Source organism: Dendrobates tinctorius, unplaced genomic scaffold (genome assembly GCF_039654945.1).
Source record: "Dendrobates tinctorius isolate UK_male_01 unplaced genomic scaffold, ASM3965494v1 ptg000028l, whole genome shotgun sequence".
Lineage (NCBI taxonomy): Eukaryota > Metazoa > Chordata > Amphibia > Anura > Dendrobatidae > Dendrobates > Dendrobates tinctorius.
This window is the reverse complement of record NW_027361696.1, coordinates 9,424,812-9,444,742: the sequence shown is the minus strand read 5'-3', so window position 1 is coordinate 9,444,742 and position 19,931 is coordinate 9,424,812. Positions and strand designations below refer to the sequence as shown.

The window sequence follows — 19,931 nt, the reverse complement described above, 5'->3', positions numbered from 1 at the left end:
TATGACTCCTCTGTCAGACCCTTCTATGACTCCTCTATGTGATCCTTCTATGACTCCTCTGTGGGCTTTTTCTATGACCCCGAGTGTCACCCCTCTGACTCCTCTGTGTGACCCTTCTATGACTCCTCTGTGTTCTTGTTCTATGACTCCTTTGTATGACTCTTCTTTGACTCCCATGTGTGACTCCTTTATGACTACTCTGTGTGACTCTTCTTTGACTCCTCTGTGTGGATTTTCTATGACCTCTCTGATGGTTCTCTGTGTGACTCCTTTATGACTCGTCTTTGTGAGAATTCTATCACTCTTCTGTTTTACCATTCTATATGACTCTTCTTTGACTTCTATCTCTGACTCCTCTATGACTTCTCTGTGTGACTCTTCTATGACTCCTCTGTGTGTTTGTTCTATGACTTCTCTGATGGTCATGTGTTAGACCCTTTTATGACTCTTCTGTATTACCCTTCTATATGACTCTTCTTTGACGTCTCTGCACGACTCTTCTTTGACTCTCCTGTGTGTCTCCTTTATGACTCGTCCATGTGACCCTTGTATGACTCCTCTGTGTGCTTGTTCTATGACTTCTCTGATTGTCCTCTGTGTGACTCTTCTATGACTCCTCTGTGTGCTTGTTCTATGACTTCTCTGATGGTCATGTGTTAGATCCTTTTATGACTCTTCTGTATTACCCTTCTATATGACTTTTCTTTGACTTCTCTGCACGACTCTTCTTTGACTCTCCTGTGTGTCTCCTTTATGACTCCTCCATGTGACCCTTATATGACTCCTCTATGTGCTTGTTCTATGACTTCTCTGATTGTCCTCTGTGTGACTCTTCTATGACTCCTCTGTTTGCTTGTTCTATGACTTCTCTGATTGTCATGTGTTAGACCCTTTTACGACTCTTCTGTATTACCCTTCTATATGACTCTTCTTTGACTTCTCTGCACGACTCTTCTTTGAATCTCCTGTGTGTCTCCTTTATGACTCCTCCATGTGACCCTTATATGACTCTTCTGTGTGCTTGTTCTATGACTTCTCTGATTGTCCTCTGTGTGACTCTTCTATGTCACTCCTCTGTGACTCCCATTCCTTCAAACTCGGCATTGTTACCCTTGACATGGGATGTTATATGGAGATAATCACTTCTATCCTCCAGCTTTATCAAAGCCTTTCCACATAACCGGTGTTGATTTGTGGATGGGAGGGGAAGCTCATATTTTCCGTATGGGGAGCACGAGTGCTGAGTAATCAGAGACAGGAGAAGCAGTAAGAAGTCCTAGTAAATAGAGAGAACAGTTGTCCCATAGGAATAGATTGGATGTTTCTCTGCTGATAGCAAAATATTCATTTCAGAAATCATTTGCAGAATATTTGCTATAAGCAGAACATATTTCAGACAATTGCTCTGAAATTAGAAGCTCCTCTACTCCTGGTGGATTACTTAGAAAGCCTTACCTGGTGATTACCAGGCTCCGAGCTGACATAATGGAGAAGGGGGAGCAGGTTGAAAGAGAAGGACTCCTGGATACTGAGTGTCACAACTCTGCTGTCCGGCGGATCCTTTCCTGTCCCTAATAGCTTGTCCTGCTTCATGGATTTTTTCTAATGTTGATTTCCTCTGACCCCGGGGCAGCATACCTTGCCTAAGCTCCTGAATCTGACCTCAGTCTTTACCCTTCCTCTGTCCAGAGAAGAGGGGAATAGTAGTGTACCGTAGTACTGTACACCAACCAGACTAACAGGTAATACGATCAGGGGTAACAAAAAATACCAATCATACAAATATACTAATGCAAACAACAGAGGTATACACCGAGGAGTGGAGGATGGGGAAAAACAAATTAGGAGAAGAAGAGTATTAGCACACACACCCCAAAACTAGCCACAGTTTCAGATAAATCCAAATGTCTTCTCAAACAACAACCACAAACCACCATCTCCTAACCATGCAGCATAAACTAGCACTGGCAATGAGTGCTTGCCAAGGTCCAGATTATATAGGAGATGGGAGTGGCTGTGTCACGTGTGTCTGGACGCAGTGAGTACCGCAAGGCGAACCCATGTGACGCACGTGACCCTGGATACACCGCCTCCAGTGGGCGAATTTAAATAATAAACGCGTGCAGCTGGATACACCGCCTCCAACTGGCGAATTTAGACATTACCCGTATATACAAGTCTGAAAACCCCGCCTCCAGTAAGGCGAATTTAAATAATAAAGGGGGAACCTGGGTAACATTAACAATGGTGGGCCCTGCAATAGGGAATAGGGAAATGGAGACCTCCTGTACTCCCCTGAGCCAGTGTCCCTGCACTCCTAACGTACCCTATGCCGGTTCCGCACCGGGCACGCAGCAGGAACCTAAAAACCCTAGCTTGCCCTGACCTAAACCCTCACTATGGAATTGGTCGGTGCGGAAACTAATCCCACCACTGCACTAAAACACACATGAGGAAAGATGACAAAACAGGGGAAACACCACTTAGCTTTGCTCTGTTGCGTACGCTCCTAGCAACAGGGCCCACCACCTGTGTGCATCTTCTCCTCCACCCGGATCCATCACCATAACTGGATCCTTTACCATAGTGCAGCCTTGGAGCACAGTCCACCACCAATTGCAGAAGTCCAGTAACAGTGTCCCAAAGATGAGTTCAGCTCCTGCCCAAAAAGTCAAGCATGCTTGAGTCCAGCTCTCAGCAACGAAGTCCCGCATGCTGAGTGCAACTCTCTCCATAGTCGTCACTCCACCAAGCCATGCAAGCACTTCCTGCCAACACCATAAACTGTGACTCCACCACGCCATGCCAGCCCTTCTTGCTGACCACCTAGCTGCCACTTGTCCCCTCCGGCTGGGCTGCGCAGGACTCATGTTCAGCTCCTTCTTTCACCCAGGCTTCCTTGTGAATGACTAACACACAATCAATATCACCAACAGTGATTGAACCCACCTGGCTCCCTTTTATAGAGCCTAACACCTGATTTGTAATTGCATGCACATTAACCCTAAAACTAAGGTGCGCTACCGCTCACCACCATCGGGGAAACTTAGAATGAACGACACCACGTGTAATAATTCTAATGGCCACCGGGGGCAATCAACCCACTTTGGCACCTAGCCAAAGGAAAAAAGTTCAACTTATCCATTTAAACTGTCAGATCCACGCTGGATCATGACAGGCTGACAGTGAACAGCTGAGAACCTTAATACAGGAAAGCTTCCAGGAGCTCTGAACTGAGCAGACTAATCCCAGCTCTGCTAAAAGAAACTTTCACCATTTAATATTAAGGTGAAGTGCCTCTAGTCAGTGGAGGAATAGTAGAAATCGGACACTGTTGTCTTCTGGCTCCTCCCTGTTGTTGTAAACCTGTGACAGTACCCCCGACCTTCTAAGAGGGACCTCCAGAACCTCAAATTGGGGTTTATCAGGGTGTGTCACATAAAAAGACCAGATCAACCTGGCCACATGGACATCAGATACTGGTACCCACATCCTCTCTTCAGGACTGTAACCCTTCCAGTGACCGACAAACTAAGCGAGAATCGACAATCTTAGCTATTTGAAATTCTAAATTTCCATCCACAATGACTGGAGATGGTGGCAGCAGTGTTGGTACAGAGGACACAATGTATTGTTTGAGTAGAGATCGATGAAATACATTATGAATCCTAAAGGTGGGAGTGCTACAGGATTGACAATGGCCACAATCTTATAAGGACCGATGAACATGGGACCCAATTTCCAAAAGGGAACCTTCAACTTAGTGTTCATTGAGGACAATATCACGACTCTGTTGTTGGGTGTCCCGGAACCAGTGGCTCTTTCCTTATTCTTAAGGCTAGGGGGCCCTAGTTTGCCCTGCTCCCTGGATTACTTCTAAAGGTGAAAACACCAAGGCCAAGTACCTTGCCTTATCTCCTGAATCTGCCCTCAGTCTGTACCCTTCCTGCAACCAGGGAGGAGGGGACAGTAGTGTACCGTAATACACCAACCAGACTAACAAGGTAATATGAACAGGGGAAACGGAAAATACCAAACATACAAATATTCTCCCACATACAAAAGAGGTAAACACCGGGGAGTGGAGGATGGGGATAAACCAAAATAGGAAAATAAAGTACATTATCACACACTCAAAACCAAGTAACAGTCACAGATAAATCCACCAAGCGGCTTCTCCAATAACAACCACCAACAACCTCTAGCCATGCAGCATAAGCTGCTCTGACAATGAGTGCTTGCCAGGGCCCAGATTATAAAGAAGATGGGAGTGACTAACAGTGCACAAATGAGAGCCTTAAGGCTCCATGAGCTTTCAACTGAGCAGATTAACCCCTGCACTGCTAAAAGAAATTTACACCATTTAATATGAAGGTGAAGTGAGTCTAAACAGTGCAGGAGTATGAGAAATCAGACACTACGGTCTTTTAACTCCTCTCTGCTGCGGTAAACCTGTGACAGTGCCCTTCCTCCTACCAGGAACCTTCGGAACCTCAGAACTGGGTTTATCAGGATGTGCCACGTGAAAAGACCAGATCAGCCTCGGAGGATTTTTTGAGTAGAGATCAATGAAACACTTTATGGATCCTAAAAGTGAGTAGCAAAGCAAGGTGGAATTGATGACGGCCACAATCTTATAAGGACCAATGAACCTGGGACCCAGGTTCCAAGAGGGAAACTTCAGCTTAATGTTCCTAGAAGACAGCCACACCAAGTCACCTACACACAGGTCCTGACCCACTAAACATCTCCGATCAGCCATACTCTTATATTTGGACTACATCTTCCTCAAATTATCAATATCAATATCCCCTTGCCACACAGACGTAATTGATGATGAATACTGTTCTTCTTCAGGTATTCCAGAAGAATGATTCCTATTAAATGAGCTGAACTAAGGATGAACCCTGTACACCCAGAAGAACGATGACTTACCAGTAGAACCATGATGATTATTTACTGCAAATTTAGCTAGAGGTAAGTAGGTAACCCAATCCTGATTCCACTGCGCAACAAATTTCAGGGAAGTTCTTGTCCCTTGAGAAAATGTTATTGTATCTTATAGATTTTGATATACTGAACACAAATATGTGCTCCAAAAGTCTGTATCATGTAAGGGTTTTAACCCCTTCATGACTGGATATTTTTTTCAATTTTTCGTTTTCGTTTTTTTGCTCTTCTTCTTTGCAGAGCCATAACTTTTTAGCTTTCCTTCAATATGGCCGTGTGAGGGCTTATTTTTTGCGGGATGAGTTGTACGCTTGAACAACACCATTGGTTTTACCATGTCATGTACTCAAAAACAGGAAAAAAAATTCCAAGTGCAGTGAAATTGCAAAAAAAAGTGCTATCCCACACTTGTTTTTTGTTTGGCTTTTTTGCTATGTTCACTAAATGCTAAAACTGACCTGCCACTATGATTCTCCAGGTCATTATGAGTTTACACACACCAAAGATGTCTAGGTTCTCTTTTATCTAAGTGGTGAAAAAAAATTCCAAAATTTGCTAAAAAAAAAAAATTTCCAAGACCTGTAGCATCTCCATTTTTCGTGATCTCGGGTTTAGTGCGGGCTTAATTTTTGCATGCCGAGCTGACGTTTTTATTGATGCCACTTTTGTGCAGATACATTCCTTTGATTGCCCGTTATTGCATTTTAATGCAATGTCGCGACAACCAAAAAAACGTAATTCTGGTGTTTTGATTTTTTTTATCACTACGCCGTTTAGTGATCAGGTTAATTCTTTTTTTAATGATAGATCGGGCAATTCTGAATGCGGAAATACCAAATACGTGTAGGTTTGATTTTTTTTTTATTGCTTTATTTTGATTGGGGTGAAAGGGAAGTGATTTGAACTTTTTTTTAAACTTTTGGCATGCTTCCAGAGAAAATGCACAACCTTTTTTTCTGTGAGCTGTTTGCTCAGGGTTGGTTTTTGCCCCCAGTGGCCATTAGGATTATTGCACTGTGGTGTCTTTTGTTCTAAATGTGCCCCCCCGGTGGTAGTGAGCGTCATTGCACTCTGTTTCTTTAGTTTTGTGCACGTAATTATAAAACAGGTGTGATTGCTCTATAAAAGAGTGTCAGGTGTGGTAATCACGCTTGGTGATAATGTCACGGTCATGCGTGGCTGGACACAGCGCCTCCAGCAGGGCGGATTAAGATGACACGCATGACCCTGGATACACCGCCTCCAGTTGGGCGAATTTAAATAATAAAACGTGCAGCTGGATACGCTGCCTACAACAGGCGAATTTCGGAAATACACGTATGTCTGGAAGCCCCACCTCCAGTAAGGTGAATTTAAACAATAAAAGGGAAAACCTGGGTAGCAATAACAATGGTGGCTGTTATGAATGAGTCACCGAAGGAGGAAAAACAAAAATACAAGCTAAGTCCAGAAATCCGGTGAGGTTGGTAGCTATCGGATTGCAGACTCCTGATCCTATTCACCACAACTAACAGTAGCCGTGGGGGGTTCCTACGGTGCCCTAGACCCCTCGTTCACAGCCGGAGAACTAAATAAGCCTAAAGAAAGAAAGGGGAAGTCTAAACTGCCCCAGAGCAGACCCCAAAGCAATAGACAGCCCCCAACATGTATTGTCGGTGAAAAGCAGTTGAAAACACAAACACAGACAGAAAGACAGGTTGAGCAAACGATGGGGCCCAACTAACTAAATAGGAAAGGACAGAAAAGATGCTGGCTGCAATCCGCAAAAAACCCTACCAAAAATGTCCCAACCGTCTGATAGGGAAAAAGGCCCTGAAGTCGCTAGACTTCAAAATCACTATATCAGCACTCAGGTATATTCTGAAAACAGAGCAAAGAGATAAACTGATCAGAGACAAAAATGGAGCTCAGCCTGTTGTGAGTTCATTTTCCCCTTCATTACTGAGGCCCGAAGAACTCCCTCTTCTGGTAAAGAAAGGTAGTGAGCCTGATTGTCAAACACCTGAGGCTGATGATTGTGACTGGCTGAGTGGAGTTACGGACTGGATATAAGGCTGCCGACGCCCTTCTGCCCTGCGGGTGACTTCTCTGTGGGATCCTTGGAGACCAGTCTGAATTCCTGCTCCTCCAAAGCTAAGTTTGCTGCTCGGCCTTTTGCTTTTGTGCTTTGACTTTGTTTTTGCTTTGTTTTTCTGGATTTCTGCCATTCCCTGCTGGGGTGTGCTGAATTCATTTAGCTCTGTCTTCTGAAAATACCTGAGTGCTGATTCAGTTTTTGAAGCCTAGCTGCTTCAGGGCCTTTTTCATATCAGCTGGTTGGCTTATGTCTTTGATAGGGTTTTGGCAGATTGCAGACAGCAGCCTTCCTGTCCTTTCCTAGCTAGGTAGTTTTGGGGCCCCGTCTTTGCTCAGTCTATCTTTCTGTCTGTGTTAGTATTTTCATCTTGCTTCACCGTCATTATATGTTGGGGGCTGCCTATTGCTTTGGGGTCTGCTCTGGGGCAGTTTAGATTTCCCCTTTCTTTCTTTAGGCCTATGTATTTCTCCGGCTGTGATCGAGGGGTCTAGGGCATCGTAGGAACCCTCCACGGCTACTGCTGGCTGTGTTGATAGGTTCAGGGGTCTGCAATCTGATAGTTGCCAACTTCTCTGGTTTTCTGGACTTAGCTTGTATTTCTGCTTTTGCCTCCTACGGTGACTCATTCATAACATCAGCCCGTCCCAACAAAGGCAGGCTAAACACAAAACACGAAGCAAACAGACAAAATCTCATGGAAAAATAAGAGAGCAAAAACTTAGCTTTCAGTAGACAGGACTAACTGGTTGCAAGAGCTCAGAGCAGAAAGGATCACCAGCACCCCTGTAGGGCGTCGGCTGCCTTATATCCACTCAGTGATTCCGGGTGTCCAATCAGGCTCCACCTGTTCAGATGACAGGTTCTTCTCAACCCAATCAATTTCACTACCTCTCTTCACCAGCAGAGGGAGTTCATCAGACATCAACGGTGAAGGGGAAAATGAACTCACAACAGGTGGCCCTGCGATAGGGAACGGGGAAGTGGAGACCTCCTGCACTCCCCTGAGTCAGTGTCTCTACACCCCTAACGATCCCTAGGCCGGTTCCGCACCGGGCACCTCTCAGGATACCTTTAAACACTAGCTTGCCCTGCACCTAAACCCTCATTAGTGAAGTGGACGGTGCAGAAACTAATCCCACCACTGCACTAAAACACACATAAGGAAAAGAGACAAAACAGGGAAACACCACTTAGCTTTGCTCTGTACACTCCCAGCAACAGAGCCCACCACCTGCGTGCATCTTTTCCTCCGACCGGATCCAACACCATAGTGCAGCCTTGGAGCAAACAGAGTCCACACCTGCCTGCAGCTGTCCAGAAACAGAGTCCAGCATATGAGTCCAGCTTTCCAGCAAAAGAGTCCAGCATCATGAGTGCAGCTCTACACCATAGCTGCCATTCCACCAAGCCATGCAAGAACTCCTTGCTGACACCATAGCTGCAACTCCACCAAGCCATGCCAGCACTCCTCGCAGATACCAAAGCTGCCACTCCAGGACTCTCACTGAGCTGCCCGGGACTCTCCTTCAGCTCCATCCTTCACCCAGGCTTACTTGTAACTGAGGACTATCACCAACTGTGATTACCACACCTGACACTCTTTTATAGAGCTATCACACCTGTTTTATAATTACGTGCACAAAACTAAAGAAACAGTGCAATGACGCTCACTACCACCGTGGGGAAAATTTAGAACAAAAGACACCACAGTGCAATAATCCTAATGGCCACCGGGGGCAAAAACCAACCCTGAGCAAACAGCTCACTGAAAAAAAAGGTTACTTGTGCATTTTCTCTGTCATATCCAACCTGGATCATGACAATGATGAGGATGAGGATAAGGAGGACGATAACACCAAACAGGCCAAATCAGGAAGTGGATACCCATGTGTGGTTGTGAAGAGGTGAATGAGAATACACCTCCACAAAAAAGACAATGTATTTGAGTTTATGTTTTGCTGTTTTCATTTGGTGGTGTATAGAAGTCTTGCCCAATCCAGCCCTTGTTCATTTTTATAAAAGTCAACCTGTCATCATTGTCAGTGGACAGGCAGATGCGCTTATCTGTTGTAATTCCACCAATCGCACTAAAAACTCGTAGCAGAACAGGCCAGGACCTCCAAGGCGTAGAGAGCCAGGTCATGCCAAGTGTCCAGCTTGGATAACAAATAATTAAAAGGCACAGAGGAATCCCAGAGGATGTTTGTACGATCTGCAAGGTACTCCCTCAGCATCTTCCCAAACATTGAACTTCTTGTGCCAGCACCCCTTGCCTCTGTGCCAGCCCGATGAGAGGATCTGAGAAAACTGTCCAAGAACTTTGCCATTGTTCCCCTGCCTGAGATGGATTGTACTTCTCTCTATCTCGCTTGGACTCCTTGGTTGTACAACAAACTAACGTCTGTTGACAGCGTTCTCACATGGGAATTTTTTAGGTAATTCCGCTACAAGGGCCCTCTGGTACAGCAACATTTTTGTACACCTCTCTGCCTCTGAAAGAAGAGATTGAAAGTTCTTGTAGCATAGGTCTAAAAGTGTCACCAATAGTGTTGAGCATTCCGATACCGCAAATATCGGGTATCGGCCGATATTCGCGGTATCAGAATTCCGATACTGAGTTCCGATGCTTTTTGCATATCGAATACTGGAATCGGAAGTTCCCATGCTATGAGCCAGTTTGATTTGATTCAGCCAATGAGGAATCCTCAGAAGTGTGGGCACATCCTGTTATGTTGTGAGTTCATTTTCCCCTTCACTGTTGATGTCTGATGAACTCCCTCTGCTGGTGAAGAGAGGTAGTGAAATTGATTGGGTTGGGAAGAACCTGTCTTCTGAACAGGTGGAGCCTGATTGGACACCCGGAATCACTGAGTGGATATAAGGCAGCCGACGCCCTACAGGGGTGCTGGTGATCCTTTCTGCTCTGAGCTCTTGCAAACCAGTTCAGTACCTGTCTTCTGGAAGCTAAGTATTTGCTCTCTTATTTTTCCATGAGATATTGTCTGTTTACTTAGTGTTTGGTTCTGCCTGTCCTTGTTGGTACAGGCTGAGCTCCATTTTTGTCTCTGGTCAAGATGATCTTTTGCTCAGTCTTCAGAATATACCTTAGTGCTGATATAGTGATTTTGAAGTCTAGTGACTTCAGGGCCTTTTTCTTATCAGACGTGTTGGACATTATTTTGGCAGAATTTTTGCGGATTGCAGCCAGCATCTTTTCTGTCCTTTCCTATTTAGTTAGTTGGGCCCCATCGTTTGCTCAACCTGTCTTTCTGTCTGTGTTTGTGTTTTCATCTGCTTTTCACCGACAATACATGTTGGGGGCTGTCTATTGCTTTGGGGTCTGCTCTGGGGCAGCTTAGATTTCCCCTTTCTTTCTTTAGGCTTATTTAGTTCTCCGGCTGTGAACGAGGGGTCTAGGGCACCGTAGGAACCCCCCACGGCTACTGTTAGTTGTGTGAATAGGATCAGGGGTCTGCAATCCGATAGCTACCAACCTCTCCGGTTATCTGGACTTAGCTTGTATTTTTGTTTGTTCCTCCTTCAGTGACTCATTCATAACAGAATCACCAGCCATACCGCAGATTCTAGGGTACTCAATTGCAGGAGAGAATTGTAAAAAAAAAAAAAAAGTGTCAGAATTTTTTTTTTGTATATTTTTTCCTCTATGTCTTTGAGGCCGTAGGGGGAATTTTTTTTTTCTTCTCAGTGGAGATGAAGCAATTGTCTGATCGTGTGGAGCAGCTCACTGCTGAAGTGCGGGGAATTTCCGCCTATCTTGCTCATTCACATGTTGCTGAACCAAAGATCCCTACTCCTGATGTTTTTTTTTTTGGGGATCGGTCTAAATTTTTTAACTTTAAAAATAATTGTAAATTATTTTTTGCCTTGAAACCTAACTCACCAGGGTTCTCCGCACAGCAGGTTAAAATTGTCATCTCTTTGCTGCGCGGCGATCCTCAGGATTGGGCGTTTTCTTTGAAACCTGATGATCCTATTCTAGCTAATGTGAACGCATTTTTTCAAGCCTTAGGGCTGTTGTATGATGAACCTAATGCTATTGATCAGGCTGAAAAGGCCCTGTTGGCATTGAGTCAGGGTCAGGATTCTGCAGAGTTGTACTGTCAAAAATTCCGAAAATGGGCAGTCCTTACTACTTGGAATGATGGTGCCTTGGCAGCTCTCTTTCGGAAGGGTTTGCCAGAAACCGTAAAAGATACTATGGTGGGATTTCCTGTTCCCTCTGGTCTTGACGATTCTATGTCATTAGCCATTCAGGTTGATCGGCGTTTGCGCGAACGCAAAACTGCACGAGAGGTGTTGCCACCTGTTGAACAAATGTCTGAACCTATGCAATGTGATAGAGTTTTGTCTAGGGCGCAACGTCAGGAGTTCAGAAGGCGTAATAAGCAGTGTTTTTTCTGTGGAGATGCCTCGCATATTATTTCTGTCTGCCCTAAACGACAGAAACGTTTTGCACACACATTTGCTGTGGGTGGTGTTCAACCTAAGTTTCTTCTGGCAATTACTCTGATCTGCTCCCTGTCCACATTTTCCGCTAAGGCTTTCATGGATTCGGGAGCAGCTCTGAACCTGATGGACTTGGCTAAACATTGTGGATTTCCTATGACACCTCTGCGGATGCCTATCCCTTTGAGGGGTATTGATGCTACTCCTTTGGCGAAGAATAAACCTCAGTTTTGGACCCAGGTGGTAATGCGGGTCGCCCCAGATCATCAAGAAAATTGCAGATTTTTGGTGTTGCATAATCTGCATGATACCATTGTTCTGGGGTTTCCCTGGTTACAAATCCATAATCCAGTTTTGGATTGGAAATCCGTGTCTGTCGTGACTTGGGGTTGTCGGTGTGCCCTTAGTGACACTCCTGTTTTCTCCACCTCTCCCCAGTCGCATGATGTTCCTGACTATTTGACTGATTTTTATGATGTATTTAGTGAAAATGAGTCTGCGTCTTTGCCTCCTCATAGGAGTTATGACTGTGCAATTGAGCTGAGCCCTGGGTGTAAATTTCCCAAGGGTTGACTTTTCAATTTATCTGTACCCGAGCACGAGGCTATGCGATCCTATATTAAGGAGTCATTGGAGAAGGGTCATATTAGACCATCCTCTTCACCCTTAGGTGGTGGTTTTTTTTGTGGCCAAGAAGGATGGCTCATTAAGGCCTTGTATTGACTATCGTTCCCTCAACAAAATTACTGTTAAATATCAGTATCCGTTACCCCTGATTTCTGATCTATTCTCTAGAGTTAAAGGTGCTTGCTGGTTTACCAAGCTTGACCTCAGGGGGGCGTATAATCTTATTCGCATTAAGCATGGGGATGAATGGAAGACGGCGTTTAATACTCCAGAGGGACATTTTGAGTACCTGGTGATGCCTTTTGGGCTCACTAATGCCCCTTCTGTCTTCCAGTGCTTCAAGAATGATATTTTCCGAGACTTTGTGGATAAATTTTTGATCATCTATCTGGATGATATTTTGATCTTTTCCAAGGATTGGGACTCTCATGTGGAACATGTTCGGACTGTGTTCCGGAATTTGAGGGAGAATTCCCTGTATGTCAAGGGATCGAAATGCCTTTTTGGGGTACACAGGATTTCATTTTTGGGATTTATTTTGTCTCCGTCAACTATTGAAATGGACCCAGCCAAGGTACAGGCCATTTATGATTGGGTTCAGCCCACTTCTTTGAAGGCCCTCCAGAAGTTTTTGGGTTTTGCTAATTTTTATCGTAAATTTATAGCTAATTTTTCTGGTGTTGCCAAACCATTGACTGATTTGACTAAGAAGGGTGCTGATGTGCTGAATTGGTCTCCGGAGGCTGTTTCTTCCTTTCAGGAGTTGAAGCGAAGGTTCACTTCTGCTCCGGTTTTGCGGCAACCTGATGTCTCACTCCCGTTTCAGGTAGAGGTGGACGCTTCTGAGATTGGTGCAGGAGCTGTTTTGTCCCAAAAGATCCGGTAACATCTAAGATGAATCCCTGTGCTTTCTTTTCCCGAAAGTTCTCCCCATCTGAACGTAACTATGATGTGGGGAATCGGGAACTGTTAGCCATGAAATGGGTATTTGAGGAGTGGAGACATTGGTTGAAGGGAGCTAAACATCAAGTCGTGGTCCTTACTGACCACAAGAATTTGATTTACCTGGAGTCGGCCAAATGCTTGAATCCTAGACAGGCTAGGTGGGCCTTGTTTTACACACGTTTTGATTTTGTGGTCTCTTTTCTTCCAGTGACTCAGCATCCCCTAGTTTTACCAGGCAACAGTCCTTTATGCGCAGCTTTGTAGGACCTCGCCGTACCCCACTGCTGCGGGATGAACAAATTGAAGCCGTTGTTGGATGGATGGCAGCTAATGCATCAACTTCAATTATTTCCACATCCTCTCAGGGCCAGAGCACTGAAGAGCAACCATCTGTCTCTTCACCACCTGCCCAATTGCCCAAGCAGTCAGAGAGCCCTGGACAGGAGCGATCTCTACTTCTGTTCTCTGAATCTCTTGGCTTGGAAACAGGGGGCCAGCCAAGCAGCATTCTAGAATGTGAATAAGAGGGAGTATGCAGTGATGCGCAACTGCTTTGTCCCTCTGAATCTGAAGAGGCGGGTGGGCCAGTGCCTATGGTCAGCACACCTCAGTACGCATCAGATGATGAGACTCAGGTGCCACTTTCTGGTGCATACTGTGCTGGCGAGACTACCCAGGAGAAGCAAGTGTTTGAAGAGGGGAGTGTAGATGATGAGGTCCTTGACCCATCATGGCGTGAGGAACAGGAAGGTGGTGGGAGCAGCCCTGAGGAAGAGATTCCCCGAGCGGCCAAAACAGGAGGGAGAGGAAGGGGGCAGACTTGGTTGCCTGTAGCCTCCACTTCGGCACCCGTTAGGAGCATTCCTCTTCCAAAACCCAAAACGGGCGCTCCCAGGACTTGCAGTGCGTGGTCCTTTTTTGACACAGTTGCAGATGACATTTGCTTTGTCAAATGCAAGCTGTGTAATCATAAAGTCAAAAAAGTGAAAAGTGTCAGCAACCTCAATACCACAAATATGTGGAAAAATGTGCGGACCAAGCACGTGGTGGAGTTACAAAGACACACTGAAGACGTAGGCCAACCTACAGCACCACCTACCACTTCTTCAGCTCGTGTTGTAGCCTCTTCCTCCAGGTCACACACAGCTGGTTCGGCTTCCTCATAGGATAGCCATGGAAGAACCTCTGACACTGTTGTCCAGAGACCCAGTGACATTCCACCCACAGCACCACGTTCCTTGCCTTCCTCACACTCCCAGGCCACTCTACAGCCATCTGTAGCACAGGCATGGGAGAAAAGGTGGCCATACTCGGCAAACCATCCCCGAGCACAGGCTCTGAATACTGGCATTGCAAAACTACTGGCCCTTCAAAATGCTCTCATTCAGGCTGGTGGAGACTGACACCTTCTGTAACTTCATGGCATTGGCAGTCCCACAATACACCGTGCCCAGCCGCTTTTATTTCAGCAGGCAAGCCATCCCTGCCCTGCAAAAGCATGTGGAGGGAAAAATTAAACATGCGCCACTAAACGCCGTCAGTAGCAAGGTCCACCTGACAACCGTTGTGTGGACCAGTAGCCATGGACAGGGACGATACCTTTCCCTCACTGCCCATTGGGTCAATGTTGTGGAGCCGGGTACAGATCTTAATAGTGGTGCTGTGCGTGTTCTGCCAACTCCAATGATTGCAGGAATCCAGTCTGTACACATTGACTCCTCCTCATACTCCAGTTCCTCAGAATCAGCGCTGCAGGAGCCGTCACGGTCTACCTCCACATGGACCCGTGAACGCTTACCCGATATGAGCACAGCCGTGGACAAGCGTCAACAGGCCGTACTGAAATTAATTTCTTTGGGGTATCGAAGCCACACAGCGCGGGAGCTATGGAATGCCATCAAGCAGGACAGCGACGTGTGGTTTGTGCCAGTGAATCTCGAGCCAAGCTTGGTAGTGTGTGACAATGGCCGAAATCTGGTGGCAGCGCTGGGCCTAGGCAACCTCAGTCACATCCCATGTCTGGCACATGTGCTCAACTTGGTCGTGCAGAGCTTTCTGAGGGACTATCTGGATCTTGATGCACTGCTGCACAAGGTCCACATAGAGTGCGCTCACTTGCGGCATTCCAGCATGGCAAGATCGCGCATTGCAGCTCTGCAGCGCCGACTCTGCCTTCCGGAACATCGCATCATATGTGACCTACCCACCAGGTGGAATTCAACGTTACATATGTTGGAGCGGTTGTGTGAGCAGCAGGCAGCAGTAATGGAGTACCAGCTGCATCAGGCGCAAACAAGTTGCACTGTGCGCCGGTCACACTTCAGCACCACTGAGTGGGCCTCTATGAAGGACATCTGCCTCGTTTTGCGTGCCTTCGATGATTCCACGCAGATGGCGAGTGCAGATGATGCACTAGTCAGCATGACTGTCCCCCTTATCTGCCTGCTTCAAAAAACACTGCAAGCACTAAGGGAGGAGGTTTTGGAAGAGGTGGAGGATGAGGAGTCACAAATGCCATCTGCTTCTGGACAGTCTGCGCAACATAGTTCCTCACAAAGGCCAAGGCAGGGGACACTTTGTGAGGAGGAGGAGGAGTCAATGGAGGAGGAAGATATCTCTCCAGAGGAGGGAGGTACACAATGCTCTAGTAGTTAGTATGTAGAGCGAGGGTGGGGTGATGCAGAGCAGGCAGAGATGACGCCTCAAGCAGAGGACAGCGTTTCTTGGGCAGTTGGGAGTCTGCAGCACATGGTTGATTTCATGCTGCAGTGCCTGAGAAACGACCGCCACATCGCCCACATTCTCATCACGGCTGATTATTGGGTGTGCACCCTCCTAGATCCTCGCTACCGGGACAACTTACAAAGCCTCATAACACCGTTGAAACGGGAGCGTAAAATGCGGGAGTACCAAGACACACTGGTGCATTCCATCATGTTCTCCATTCCACCCAAGAGAAGTGCTGCTAGTGCTTTACAAAGCAGCTCTGTGCGTCGAGGCAGTGGAGGAAGCTCTGCACAAAGAGGAAGCAGAGGCAGTGCCTCAGCACAAGGCAAGACCAGTATGGCCCAAATGTGGCAAAGTTTTGTGTGCCCGCCACAAATGTCTACACCATCACAGACGTCTCCAGTCAGCAGGACACAACGTTTCTGTCAGATGCTGACAGACTACATGTCTTGCCCTCTCAGTGTACTCCAAGACGGCTCTTCCCCCTTCAAGTTTTGGGTCTCTAAGCTGGATACATGGCCAGAGCTTAGCCAGTATGCATTGGAGGTGCTTGCTTGCCCTGCTGCTAGTGTATTATCGGAACGTGTCTTTAGTGCAGCAGGTGGTGTACTAACAGACTGTCGCACGCGACTATCCTCCGATAACGTTGACCGGTTTACTTTTCTGAAAATGAACAAGGCCTGGATCTCGCCGGAATTTACCAGTCCTCTTCCAGAATAAATAATTGGTTGGCAACAGTATCCAGGTCTCCTGTTGTGTTCATGTTTCTACCACCTGAACTGTAATCCCTGGGCTCTAACACCGCCAGTTGTTGCTCAGAAGTGCCGTCTGCACAGAGAAAAACACTAGCTCCTGTGTTAGTGGGGTTCAGTAACGCCAGCTGCTCCCCTGCTGTGTGTCCGGCAATGTCTCCTGCTGCCTCCACATTCATCCCAACATCAGATATTAAACTTGCTCCAATTCGGCCTTAGCCTGCTCCATGAATGACCCTGGGCTCCAACACCGCCAGTTGTTGCTCAGAAGTGCCGTCTGCACAGAGAAAATCACTAGCTCCTGTGTTAGTGAGCTTCAGTAACGCCAGCTGCTCCCCTGCTGTGTGTCCGGCAAAGTCTCATGCTGCCTCCACATTCATCCCAACATCAGATATTAATCTTGCTCCAATTCGGCCTTAGCCTACTCCATGAATGACCCTGGGCTCCAACACCGCCAGTTGTTGCTCAGAAGTGCCGTCTGCACAGAGAAAAACACATGCTCAAGTGTTAGTGGGGTTCAGTAACGCCAGCTGCTCCCCTGCTGTGTGTCTGGCAAAGTCTCCTGCTGCCTCCACATTCAAACTACATCAGATATAAAACTTCCTCCAATTAGGCCTCAGCCTAAACCCTGATTGAACCTGGGCTCCAACACCGCCAGTTGCTGCTCAGACGTGCCTCCTGCACAGAGAAAAAAACATGCTCCAGTGTTAGTGGGGTTCAGTAACGCCAGCTGCTCCCCTGCTGTGTGTCCGGAAAAGTCTCCTGCTTCCTCCACATTTAAGCTACATCAGATATAAAACTTGCTCCAATTAGGCCTCAGCATAAACCCTGATTGAACCTGGGCTCCAACACCACCAGTTGCTGCTCAGACGTGCCGTCTGCACAGAGAAAAACACATACTCCAGTGTTAGTGGGGTTCAGTAACGCCAGCTGCTCCCCTGCTGTGTGTCCAGCAAAGTCTCCTGCTGCCTCCACATTCAAACTACATCAGATATAAAACTTCCTCCAATTAGGCCTCAGCCTAAACCCTGATTGAACCTGGGCTCCAACACCACCAGTTGCTGCTCATACGTGCCATCTGCACAGAGAAAAACACATGCTCCAGTGCTAGTGGGGTTCAGTAATGCCAGCTGCTCCCCTGTTGTGTGTCTGGCAAAGTCTCCTGCTGCCTCCACATTCACACTACTACTGATTTCAAACTTGCTCCAATTAGGCCTCTGGCTCCACTCTGTCTCTAGTATTTACCCTGGCCTCCAACACCGCTAGTTGCTGCTCAGAAGTGCCATCTGCACAATAAACACTTGTCCCTGTGTTACTGGGGTTCAGTAACGTCAGCTGATCCCCTGATGTGTGTCCGGCAATGTTTCCTGCTCTGTCCACATTCCCACAAAATCAGTAGTAGTCTACAACAGATATTAAACTTGATGAAATTAGGCCTCAGCCTACACCCTGATTGACCCTGGGCTCCAACATCGCCAGTTGCTGCTCAGAAGTGCCGTCTGCACAGTCAACATATGCTCCAGTGTTATTGGTGCTCAGAAATGTCATCTGATTCCCAGCTGTGGGTTTCGGTAACTGGGGCCGGCTCGCGGCATTGCAACTTTGTTTTTCATGGGTACCTTCTGCTACCCATCCGGGTTCCAGTACCATCAGCTGGTTCTCGGCAGTGCCTTTGGCTTAGGTGCCTCCTTCTCGGTATCCGAGTTCCAGCAACGTCTGCAGGTCCCTGGTAGTGCTTTCTAGCACAGGTACCTCCTGCTTAGTAACCATGTTCCAGCACCGTCAGCTGGTCCCTGGTAGTGCCATTGGCTCTTGTTCCTTCTGCTGCCCCTCCGGGTTCCAGCACCGTCAGCTGGTCCTCGGTAGTTCCATTGATTTGTAGCTTCTGCTACCCATCCGGGTTCCAGCACTGTCAGCTGGTTCTCGGCAGTGCCTTTGGCTTAGGTGCCTCCTTCTCGGTATCCGAGTTCCAGCAATGTCTGCTGGTCCTTGGTAGTGTTTTCTAGCACAGGTACCTCCTGCTTAGTAACCATGCTCCAGCACTGTCAGCTGGTCCTCGGTAGTGCCATTGGCTCTTGTTCCTTCTGCTGCCCCTCCGGGTTCCAGCACTGTCAGCTGGTCCTCGGTAGTTCCATTGACTCTTGTAGCTTCTGCTACCCATCCGGGTTCCAGCACTGTCAGCTGGTTCTCAGCAATGTCTTTGGCACGGGTACTCCCTCCTGCCAAGCCTGGTTCCAGCACACCTGCTGTTTCGGGGTAGTGTCAACATCACTTTGCCACCAATACGTTGTCCTGTCGTGTTGCGGTCGGGTTAGCCGAGTCTATGGTGCCTGCAGTTTATGGGCTTCCTATGTGGGCTGCGGGATCTGGCAACAAAGGCTGGTTCCGTAGTGCCAATACGACAAGCACCCCCTGTAGGACTGTGGGTTTCGGTAACTGCGGCCGTCTCGCGGCCTTGCAACTTTGTTTTATATGGGTACCTTTTGCTACCCATCCGGATTCCAGTACCGTCAGCTCGTTCTCAGCAGTGCCTTTGACTTAGGTGCCTCCTTCTCGGTATCTGAGTTCCAGCAATGTCTGCTGGTCCATGGCACTGCTTTCTAGCACAGGTAACTCTTGCTTAGTAACTGGGTTCCAGCACTGTCAGCTGGTCCTCGGTAGTGCCATTGGCTCTTGTTCCTTCTGCTGCCCCTCCGGGTTCCAGCACCGTCAGCTGGTTCTTGGCAGTGTCTTTGGCACGGGTACTCCCTTTTGCCCAGCCTGGTTCCAGCGCGCCTGCTGTTTCCGGGTAGTGTCAACGTCACTTTGCCACCAATACGTTGTCCTGTCATGTTGCGGTCGGGTTAGCCGAGTCTATGGTGCCTGCAGTTTATAGGCTTCCTATGTGGGCTGTGGGATCTTGCAACAAAGGCTGGTTCCGTAGTGCCAATAGGACAAGCACCCCCTGTAGGACTGTGGGTTTCGGTAACTGCGGCCAGCTCGCTGCCTTGCAGCTTTGTTTTTCATGGGTACCTTCTGCTACCCATCCGGGTTCCAGTACCATCAGCTGGTTCTCGGCAGTGCCTTTGGCTTAGGTGCCTCCTTCTCGGTATCCGAGTTCCAGCAACGTCTGCTGGTCCTTGGTAGTGCTTTCTAGCATAGGTACCTCCTTCTTAGTAACCAGGTTCCAGCACCGTCACCTGGTCCTCGGTAGTGCCATTGGCTCTTGTTCCTTCTGCTGCCCCTCCAGGTTCCAGCACCGTCAGCTGGTCCTTGCTAGTTCCATTGGCTCTTGCAGCTTCTGCTACCCATCTGGGTTCCAGCACCATCAGCTGGTTCTCGGCAGTGCCTTTGGCTTAGGTGCCTCCTTCTGGGTATCCGAGTTCCAGCAACGTCTGGTCCTTGGT

General features: G+C 47.5%; 1 protein-coding gene across 1 annotated transcript in view; it reads right to left on the bottom strand.

The window, feature by feature from the left end:
• Positions 1-1,066: 1,066 nt before the first annotated feature.
• Positions 1,067-19,931, bottom strand: part of LOC141085677 (uncharacterized) — a 39,097-nt gene continuing 20,232 nt past the window's right edge. Inside the window, exon 4 of the mRNA XM_073571253.1 lies at positions 1,067-1,276. Within this exon, the coding sequence (XP_073427354.1) occupies positions 1,067-1,276 (210 nt within the window). The remainder of the gene's footprint in view (positions 1,277-19,931) is intronic.